The sequence below is a fragment of the Bidens hawaiensis genome, unplaced genomic scaffold (assembly GCF_021521415.1).
Source record: "Bidens hawaiensis isolate Kalapana, Puna unplaced genomic scaffold, B.hawaiensis_p1.1 tig00007390_1, whole genome shotgun sequence".
In the NCBI taxonomy this organism is placed as follows: Eukaryota; Viridiplantae; Streptophyta; class Magnoliopsida; order Asterales; family Asteraceae; genus Bidens; species Bidens hawaiensis.
The window spans coordinates 637,310-647,894 of NW_027491512.1; the positions used below are offsets into that span (position 1 = coordinate 637,310).

The 10,585-nt window shown below is 35.1% G+C and overlaps 2 protein-coding genes across 2 annotated transcripts; both read left to right on the top strand.

Annotated features, from left to right (window-relative positions):
- Positions 1–4,376: 4,376 nt before the first annotated feature.
- LOC143635067 (ubiquitin-conjugating enzyme E2 5-like) lies at positions 4,377–5,751 on the top strand. The gene is made up of 6 exons (XM_077102971.1): positions 4,377–4,478; positions 4,727–4,806; positions 4,892–5,006; positions 5,081–5,133; positions 5,233–5,361; positions 5,463–5,751. The coding sequence occupies exons 1-6, from the start codon at positions 4,435–4,437 to the stop codon at positions 5,591–5,593; spliced, it is 552 nt and encodes a 183-aa protein (XP_076959086.1). The 5' UTR covers positions 4,377–4,434; the 3' UTR covers positions 5,594–5,751.
- Positions 5,752–7,162: 1,411 nt separating this feature from the next.
- LOC143635068 (inactive leucine-rich repeat receptor-like serine/threonine-protein kinase At1g60630) lies at positions 7,163–9,896 on the top strand. The gene is made up of 2 exons (XM_077102972.1): positions 7,163–8,493; positions 9,210–9,896. The coding sequence occupies exons 1-2, from the start codon at positions 7,164–7,166 to the stop codon at positions 9,806–9,808; spliced, it is 1,929 nt and encodes a 642-aa protein (XP_076959087.1). The 5' UTR covers position 7,163; the 3' UTR covers positions 9,809–9,896.
- The last annotated feature ends 689 nt before the right edge of the window (positions 9,897–10,585 follow it).

Below are 10,585 nucleotides of genomic sequence, written 5' to 3' on the forward strand. Positions count from 1 at the left end.
ATATTCCTTCAATCTATGTCTTGAAAATCAAAAAAGGATGTTAGCACGATGTAAGGAAGTCACCCTTGTGTTAAACTAGGAAAAATGTCACTTTATGGTTAAAGAAGGTATTGTTCTCTGGCACAAGATCTCTCAAGCAGGATTAGAGGTGGATAGATCAAAAGTAGAAACCATTTCCAAGCTTCCACCACCCACATCTGTTAAGTCTATCCAAAATTTCCTTGGCCATGCGGGTTTTTATCATCGTTTCATCAAAGACTTTTCAAAGATAGTCCGGACAATGACACAACTTCTTGAAAAGGATGCTCCATTCATCTTCTCAGAAGAATGTTTGAATGCATTCCAAATTCTGAAGGACAAGCTTGTAAATGCTCCAATTATGATAGCTCCGGACTGGACATTACCATTCGAGCTCATGTGTGATGCGAGCGACTTCGCAGTTGGAGCAGTCTTAGGACAAAGGAAAGATAAGCACTTTCATCGGATCTACTACTCCAGCAAGACTCTCAATAATGCTCACGAGAATTACACAACTACCAAGAAGGAGCTTTTGGCTGTGGTATTCGATTTCGACAAATTTTTGTTATTTTCTTGTCCTTTCAAAAACCATCGTCAACACCGAGCATGCAGTGCAGCTATTAAGTACTTGTTCGCCAAACAAGATGCTAAACCCCGTCTGATCCAATGGATTTTACTTCTACAAGAATTTGACATCGAAATCAAGGACAAAAAGGATGCTGAAAATCTTGCAATCGATCATCTTTCTCGTTTGGAATACCCAGCTTCACAAGAAACAACGGGGGTGAAGAAAACGGCAATTTCCCCCACGAATTTCTTATGCATATCCAGCCATAGAACTCTTGGGTGGTTATTACATGAGTTCTGTAATTGTTCAAGAGTTATGCAGATTAATACTTGGTAATGCAAGGATAACCCTTTACAACTCAACTAATCTTAATTGGTATTTTATGTATGATACAAAGGTTATTTTTACTAAAATATCAAGGGCAATTCACTTAGTAGTTTAAGAGATTATCTCATCTTTAAAGTGAGTTATCTTATGAATATTTATTGTAAACCACTTGCTTACATAAAATGATGTTTTAGTGGAGATCATGAAGTTATGCATATCTCTCTGTTTAATTATCATGGATTACCATGACTTAGTAATAAGGTGTTAATCCCACATTTAATCACCATAGCAAGCTCATATCATATGTTTACTAACTAATTATTGAACCAAGTTAAGAGGAGTTTGAACCAAGACGATACACTTTTATCCTTTATCATCTATTTAAAAATATAAAACCCCAAAATATTGTCTTTTAATTTATGTCTTTACTTTCCGTTCAAAACTTACTTGTCAAACCAAAACCAATATAATATTTACCTCCAGTTAAAATAAATACAACGATTAAGTAGTAAAATCAAACAAGTGTGTCTGTAGATTGATACTTGGTTCTTACCTATACTTTACTACATATGCGATAAGTACACTTGCCTATTTGTGTGTGGTTTAGTTAAGATAATAATCATTATTATAAATTTAAAACTCGACATTGTGTGAACAAACTTTTAGAAGAACTTAATAACTTTTTCTACACCACTACTCAGCACACACCAACCGTTTATCAATTGGGTGAAGTTGAACTGCTCTGATGGTTTCATGGCCAGCTAGTTTATGAAGTGAACCCTTGTTTCAAGTTCTTCCAACCCCAAATTCCTGTTCAGTATATTGTTCCAGAGATTGAACCTCGTACCGGATTCAGGAGAGTCAAGCTAAGAGTCAAAGCTTCTCGTGTGCTAAAGAAGATGCCACTAAAGATCATGAAACAAGATTTTTCTACAGAGTTTTAGTTATGTTATAATCATGAGAAGACGGAGGAAGCTGTTATTGTTTTGGGGAAAGGTATTAATAAGAGACTCATCAGCGTTCTTGATCGTATTGGCTGATAAATTGTTCAAAGAATGATATCAAGACTCTGTATGAGAATCAAATAAGATGGAAATGAAGACAATGAGCTAGCACTATAATTTCAAAGAGTAGTTCGAGTTTGCTAACTGGGGGAACTGGAATTCTAAATGAATGTACTGAAAAGCTCAATACAAAGCACAAGACAAGGGGAGTTTGTTGATACAATGTTTCATGTATTTGTCTTGTACTTGGTGCTTATTAGTCTAATTTGGATAAGCCATTAAAGATTGTACATTATGTATAGAAGTTTTCAATCTTTTTCTTTACTTTTAACCCTAAACTTTTCATAATTTACCTTTAACTTATATACTTTTTATCTTTTACAAATTTGTCACAAAAAATTTTTCATTTTTAATTCCAACACTTTTCGCTTTAAACGTTGGTCCCCAATACCTTTCATTATTTACAAATTTTCATTCAGCGTTATGGCCTAAATTTTACGAGTTAAAAACACTGCAACACATGTGTGTTTCAACGTTTTCGTCATAAATCTACTTGGTTAATCTTTTCAATGCTTTACGTTTTAGTCAAATATTTATGTGTTAATGTACGTCTACTTTGCTTTTGGTTTAACAGTACCCCCCCCCCAAGGTGGGTTCAACAACCCCATTAACAAATGAGTTTAATAAAACGTTTTAATGCTACTTTTTTCATGGTTTAACGCATCGAAACTAGTTATAACATAAAAAAAGAAAAAAGAAAGTTATAACTGAGAATATGTTCCGTTAACTCCGTTAGCATCGGCATCTATCTTTGGCACGTGATCTGTGTCTGCAACATCATGTCATCATCACCTTCCTCTCGTCTCGTCTCGTCTCATCTCATCCATCCGCACTTACACGTATCAATCATCTCTCTCTCTCTCTCTATATATATATATATATATAGAGTTAATGGCCATTTTCATCCCTATGGTTTGCTACTTTCGCCACTTCAGTCCAAAATTTTTAATTTTGTCAATTTAGTCCTCATAGTTTTAAATATTAGCCAATTACGTTCCATCCGTCTAACGGCATCCAGCTATGCCGTTAGTTTAAGGGTATTTTTGTCTTTCTCCTTTTAATTTTGAGTTAATGGTCATTTTAGTCCCTGTGGTTTGATATCTTTGCCAATTCAGTCCAAAGTTTGAAAATTTGTCAATTTAATGTTCAGTTTAATTCAGTTTTTTTTATTTTTTATGTTTTTTGTTTATAACCCTGAAGAGCATAATTCAAGCCTAAACCCATCGAGCAACCTCAAATACTGGTATGCATTTACTCTGTTGACAACAGTAATCATAACCCCCCCCCCCCCTTATATTTAGTTTCTAGACATTTCCTAAAATCTTCTCCATGGTGGAATTCAATGGTAAAGTGGCCAAGGTAATTCCCTGAAACCGAATTATACAGAAAAAACTAAAAATTATTTTGTAGATTAATGTATAATAGTTGATTACGACCCAGATTTTCGTTATGATATGTTAATCTCTAAACCCTAAATATTATGCATTCATCAAAGAAACGATTTTTAGTTTTTGCGTACAATTCGGTTTCACGGAATTGCTTTGACCACTTTACCATTGAATTCTACCATGGGGGAGAGTTTAGGAACCGTCTAGAAACTAAATACGAGAGGAGGGGGTGTGATTATTGTTGTAGATAGAGTAAATGCAGACTTGTTTTGGGCTTGGATAATGCTCTCTAGGGTTATAGAAAAAAACTGACTTAAATTGAAAAAAATTCAAACTTGGACTGAATTGGCAAAAGTATCAAACCACAGGGACGAAAATGACCAATAACTCAAAACAAAAAGGAGAAAGACAAAAATACCCTTAAACTAACGGCATAGCTGGATGCCGTTAGACGGATAGGACGTAATTGGCTAATATTTAAATCTATGAGGACTAAATTGACAAAAATACAAATTTTGGACTGAAGTGGCGAAAGTAGCAAACCACATGGACGAAAATGGCCATTAACTCATATATATATATATATATACATTCCTTGTTCTTCTTCAATTCCACATTGATTTCGTTTCTCTATCCATCGAAACGATCTGCTTGCTTACATAACATACTCGGTTCGTTTCCGATCCATCGTTTCATTCCATACCATTAATGCTTTTATTATTATTATTATTATTATTATTATTATTATTATTATTATTATTATTATATTATTATTATTATTATTATTATCAATTTGACCTAATTTTCTAGGGTAAATTATGTTAATCGTATTCTGATTTGTGTTGTTCGCCAATCGGTAATCGTTAGGTTAATCGTCTGTTAGTTTATTTGACCTAACTTCAAATGCCCTTATAAATTTAGGGCTTCTACAACTCACTCACTGATGTACAATAAACTTACCTATAAACAAAATTGAAGTTGAAGTTGCTGCTTAGTCAATCTATTGTTCTTTGATTTGATGTTTTTGCTGTGCATTGCAGGTTAGATAGATACAACTTCAGAAAGAAAGATGTCTTCTCCAAGCAAAAGGAGGGAAATGGATGTCATGAAGCTGTAAGGATTATTTATTATTAATGCGTCATCAAACTATTAGCACTTTTCAGTGTTTGGTTCAAGAATTTATGCTTATGTCATACTGATTATTCTTATTTGATAAATTGATTGATGGATTCAAAATTACAAGTCTAATCTTAGGTTGTTTTCAAAAGGCAATTTGATTATTTCATTCTGCTTTTAAGCTTCACTCTTCGTTATAATGATGCTGCACTTAGTAAGTAATATTATTATTATTATTGTTGAAGCATGATGAGTGACTATGTTGTGGAGCCGATCAATGATGGGATTAATGAACTTAATGTTGAATTCCATGGTCCAAAAGAGAGTAAGATTTCTTGATTAACTGTTCATTTGTATATATATAAGTAATAATTCATTTGCGTTTGAATAATTACTTTGTTTTGCATTAGGTTTGTATGAAGGTGGTGTTTGGAAGGTACGTGTGGAGCTTCCAGATGCTTATCCATACAAATCTCCTTCTATAGGTTTCTTAAACAGGATATTCCACCCGAATGTTGATGAGTTGTGAGTTGTCATTTTGATTTCAGTTTTAACGGTGGGAATACGGTTATTGCTGACTCGATATAGGTCAATTGCAGGTCTGGTTCTGTCTGCTTGGATGTCATTAATCAGTCATGGAGTCCCATGTTTGGTAATGGTCGCTATCTATATGTTTTACACATTAAGAGATTAAACGGTACTAGAGTCGACATATTCATTATAATTTCATTTGATATCTTTTTAAGCACAGATCTTTTAAATGTATTTGAGGTTTTTCTGCCCCAACTTTTGCTATACCCAAATCCTTCTGACCCGTTAAACGGTGAGGCAGCATCATTGATGATCAAGGACAAAGAACAATATGAGAAGAAAGTCAAGGGTACCTTATCTTTGTTACATGAAATTGAGATCATAATAATCAGATAACCTTTTTTCCAAACACGTATCGGAACGCATCCTTATTTGGGTTTTGTGTTGCAGAGTATTGTGAGCTGTATGCAAAGAAGGGGAATATGACAGATGACAGTGATGACAATGAAAGCTATGATGATGTCAGCGATGGAAGAAGCGAGTCGAGTGAAGAAGATGTTGCTGGAAATGCAGACCCATAAGAACATAAATCACTATGGAACTAAAATATTATCATCAGTTTTTGTTTATTAAATATCAGCCCTTTTTATGGGTTTTATCACATAGTTTCTTGTAAAACTAGAGCAAAAGCAGAGCCTGTGATGCCTGCTTTAGATGTGTAATGAATACTTACAAGTGAATACTTATAATGATGAATATAAATTGGAATTTAAGATTAATGTCTTGAATGATCAATTCTTGCTGTTTTCCATTTTATTTATATAAGAACTGTTGGTAATTTTTATAGCTGACTTCATCTATCTGTCTATAGCAGATTTGATGATGCTACCGCAAAGACAAAGTCTTAAGTGGATAGAGTCATGTTTCGTGATTCTTCTGTAAGTAAAAGAATATTTGGCTTATCTGTTGTAGCTATTTTGTTATAATTTCTTTTTTGTTCTTATGATAGTGAAAGCCTTTTGAAGAATAGACATGTAGGATAATATATAAGAGAATGAAGTTCCTATTAAATAAGTGAAACATGGAAAAGCAAATAAATACAATGAAATCAGTCTAAATAAATATTACAAAAGAAATATATAAAATGAAGAAGAATGTTCAAAAATTGTAAGCCACGCAGACTGGATTTTTCGCAAGGAAAACACAAATAAGGATCTTATTAAACATAGACTTCTCTATAAACGCATTCATGTTCATCACCTATGTGCAGGCTGTTAAACTGGATTTGTTTCTTGGTTGGCATGTCAAACTCAACACGAACCAATTACACAAACCCAAAAACCGTGTCACAGATGAACCTAAACACGACGCATGTATCCGCGGGCTGACACAATGTTTTTAAAGCAATTATGTTTAAAGCAATAATAGTTCAAGTTATTATATAAAACACATTTTAAAAAATAATTAACTGGCCCGTGAACCTGTTGGGCTGACACGAGCATGCCTCGTTCAGTTAAGCGTGTTAACGGGTTTGACACAAACTCGTTTAAACTAAACTCAAAACTGTTAAATTTGTGTAAAAAGTTTACACCCCTTCCATTGTGTGATAAGCAGATAACTTCCAACAATTCTCGTATCACTATCGTTTCAAACTCAAAAGATCGATATTTCATTCACTTTAACTCCGTTTTGTATACTTGTTAGCTTGTTGCGAAGATTTCATAAGTAGCACCTAAATTCATGAATTGATGATTAAATATATAATGATTACATATATTGCTTGTGGCCAATAAACTTTATAACATAATATACCTATGGCTAACAAGAAGATAGATTACAAGGTATATTTATCTAACTTCTTTTTTTTCTTTTTTTTTGTCAGCATCATGGATGATCAATTATATAATTAAAAATGGCATCTTTACTGCATAAACTTGCACAGGATCTTGTACTACAAATCCTTTCAAAAGCCGGCCTTTTGTACTAAAGTGTTGTCATCTTCCAAAATCAAACATCATGAATTCCAAATTCACCTTCATTGTAATATCCGTCTCTACAGCAATTAAAATCCGCAGATAATCACACTTTTAGCTCTTGAAAACCTTTCTTTTCTTTGTTTAGTAATCCTGTTTGATGCCATCTTGATCCAAAATGAAGATAATTCCCGTATGGATATTATTTCTTTCATTATTCTTGCTCACCAACACAGCTAAATCAGTTGATGTGGAAGCTATCCGTTCACTGGTCGGTTTTTTTGAAAATCTTTCCAGGAACTTTTCCCAATCGGTTCCTGTTTCTGGCTGGAACCGAACTTCTGATCCTTGCATGAGTAAATGGACCGGTATCATGTGTTACGATCAAATACCATCCGTTAAGTCAATCGTTTTAAACGATTTTAATCTTTCGGGTACTTTTAACCCGAGTATTATTTGCAATGTTGCATCTCTTTCCACCTCCATTGCTGTTATTAGCCTAGAAGATAATAATCTTCATGGAGAAAGTTTTGACACCATTGCTAATTGCAAAAGCCTCACTCACTTATACATAAGCCATAACAAATTCTCGGGTACGCTTCCCGATTCTCTCTCCCGGTTAAGCAATCTCAAGAAACTCGAGATTTCAGATAACGGGTTCTCAGGCTCTTTACCGAGCCTGGCCCGAATCTCGGGTTTAATCGAGTTTACGGCTCAAAACAATCAACTATCAGGCCCCATACCTGAATTCGACTTTTTAAATTTAGTCTCTTTCAATGTCTCCAATAATGATTTCTCGGGCCCAATTCCACAGGGTGGGGACCGTTTTACCGCCACTAGTTATTTTGGTAATCCTCGGTTATGTGGCGACCCTTTGCCCGACAAGTGTGAAGACCCGGACTCTGCGGCCCAAAACTCAAATGTCTCGGGTGAGTCCACAAAGAACGGGCCGACATCAACCGAGATTCTCATGTATTCGGGCTATGCTCTCGTGGGTTTAATCGTACTTCTCATTATAATGTTCAAGGTATGTAAAAGAGGAAAGAAACAAGAAGAGGTAATAAAAGAAATTGATCATAAAGATGTTTCAACAGCATACACTTTTGCATCAAACGAGTTTAAAAGTGTTGGTATGAGTAAATCCGAGGGGTATAATGGTACCTCCTTTGAGAGTGGGCCTGTTTCTTCGTCTTTGATTGTTCTAACGAGCCCGGAAGTAAACGGGCTGAAATTTGAGGAGTTGCTGAAGGCGCCCGCGGAGTTGTTGGGGCGAGGGAAGCATGGGAGTGTGTATAAGGTGAACTGTGAAGAACACCACATGACACTCGCGGTTAAAAGGATTAAAGATTGGGTGTTGCCATCGAATGATTTTAAGTTAAGGATGAAAAGGTTGAATATTGTGAAGCATCCTAATGTGTTGCCGGTTGTCGCGTTTTATTGTTCTCGACAAGAGAAGCTTTTGGTGTACGAGTATCAACCGAATGGAAGCCTCCTCAAACTCCTTCACGGTACATATCTTTCATTTTCTTGTGTCTCAAATTACAGTCCAGTTTTGACTGTTTTTAGTTCAAACTGTGATCCCAACTGTTACTAAGGGATGCTCAAAATCCATTGAAACTGCTCGGCATCAAATTGAGCTATGTTAGCCGGTTCAGTTGGGTTAGGAGCGAACAGGTTCGGAAAATTGGCTTCGCGGTTTATGGTTTGGAACTGGTAGCCAAAATGGAACTGACAAAAATATTTAGATAATAAAAAAAAAAGATGGTTTAATCTATAAAATTTTGATAAAAATAATAAAAATTGCCTTCGTGATTTTTTAATCTTTTTACGTATAGGAATCAAACAATCACAATACATATAAGTATTTTTAATTATAATACATATGTATTACTAACTGAAACTGTTGAAAATTAAAACTGAACCAAACCAAGCCATTCCGTTGCATAAGCAAAGCCCAATTATGTGCATAGTCAAACTTAAAATTATTAACGAGCCAAGTAAAATATAAAAAGTTACATAGCCCAAAATCCTACGGTTTGGCCAGTTCAGTTTTTCCTTAACGGTCTTCAGTATAACCATAAACCAAACCGTTCAGTACAGTATGAAAATTCTTAACCAACCAACCAGAATTTCAGAAGGCCAATCGTGAAACCAAACCAGTAAATGGTTTAAACCCTATCTCCCTTGTTATGGTTCTCTTTTATACCTAACCAAGAATTTGCAGGAATGTCAACAGGTCAAACATTTGACTGGAGCAGCAGGATCGGAGTCGCATGCGCCATAGCTGACGCTCTAGCATTCATGCATAACGAGCTTCATCCAGACGGTATCGCTCATGGAAACCTAAAGTCCTCAAACATTTTATTCAACAAGAACATGGAGCCTTCCATCAGCGAGTACGGTCTAATGACAATGAACAACACCGACAGCTCGCCACTCATTAGCGACACTTTTCAGCATTCCAATGGTGATCAAAATGAATCTGCATTCAGAGCTGATATTCATGCATTAGGAGTCATATTTCTCGAGCTCTTGACGGGAAAGATGCCCATGGTTGAAAACAATGGGATGGACCTGGCTACATGGGTCGTGTCCGTGGTTAAAGAAGAATGGACCGTTGAAGTGTTTGACCGAGCCCTGATTCGAGAAGGCGCAAGTGAAGAGAGGATGGTGAATTTGCTGCAAATAGCGATAAAGTGCGTTGACCGGTCTCCAGACTCAAGGCCTGGCATCAACCAAGTTGCGGTTATGGTCAATAATATTAAGGAAGAAGATGACAGATCTATGGATGTTTCTGAATCTCCATTTAGTATGAGACGTTAAACTTGCTACTAGGTCTTGATTCAAGTTTGATCAAGAAATCTTTTCTAGTACTAAAAAGGGTTATGATCTTTAAGAATTTTTATGTTTTTTTTTTCTCTTTGGAAATTTGCTTGTTAGGGTTTCATCATTCATATAGTATATTTAAGGTGGGTTGAATTTTATTTAACATTGTATACTTTTTATCATATGATATGTAATCATTATAGAAGAAATTGTTGATTTGTCTTTGAGAAAATTAGGAAACTAGGCACATTTTGGTGGGATAAATATACCTTCTAGCTATAGCTATGTCTGAAAAAATTCATCGTTATAGTCGGGTGTTGCGTAGCTCAATTGTCGCGTATCACCTTTAATTCGTGTATCAAATGAAATGTGTATAAATTTCAATTGTACGTGAACCTACAGTCGCGTATAACATTTTCATCATGTGTATGAATCTATACGCAAAATTTATCGCATATTCCAGTTAGTTTCTAGCTATGGATATTCCTATTTAATGCATGAAGTTTATTAACCAATTTTATAACTCATCTAAAAATTTATGATAACATAATAAAGCATGTTTTCTTGTTAATTTATATGGGCAAACAGACCAGTGATTTGTGTAACACTCTCAACTTATCAGAGCACGACTAATGCAACTTCATACTAGCGAGTTTTTATCACACATCACGGAAAACAATGAGGCGAACGTCCAGTTTGTTGCTCGTTTAAGAGATTAACACGCCTCTTAACGCTTTTTATCACACGCTTTTGATCATGATATATCTTTCTTGC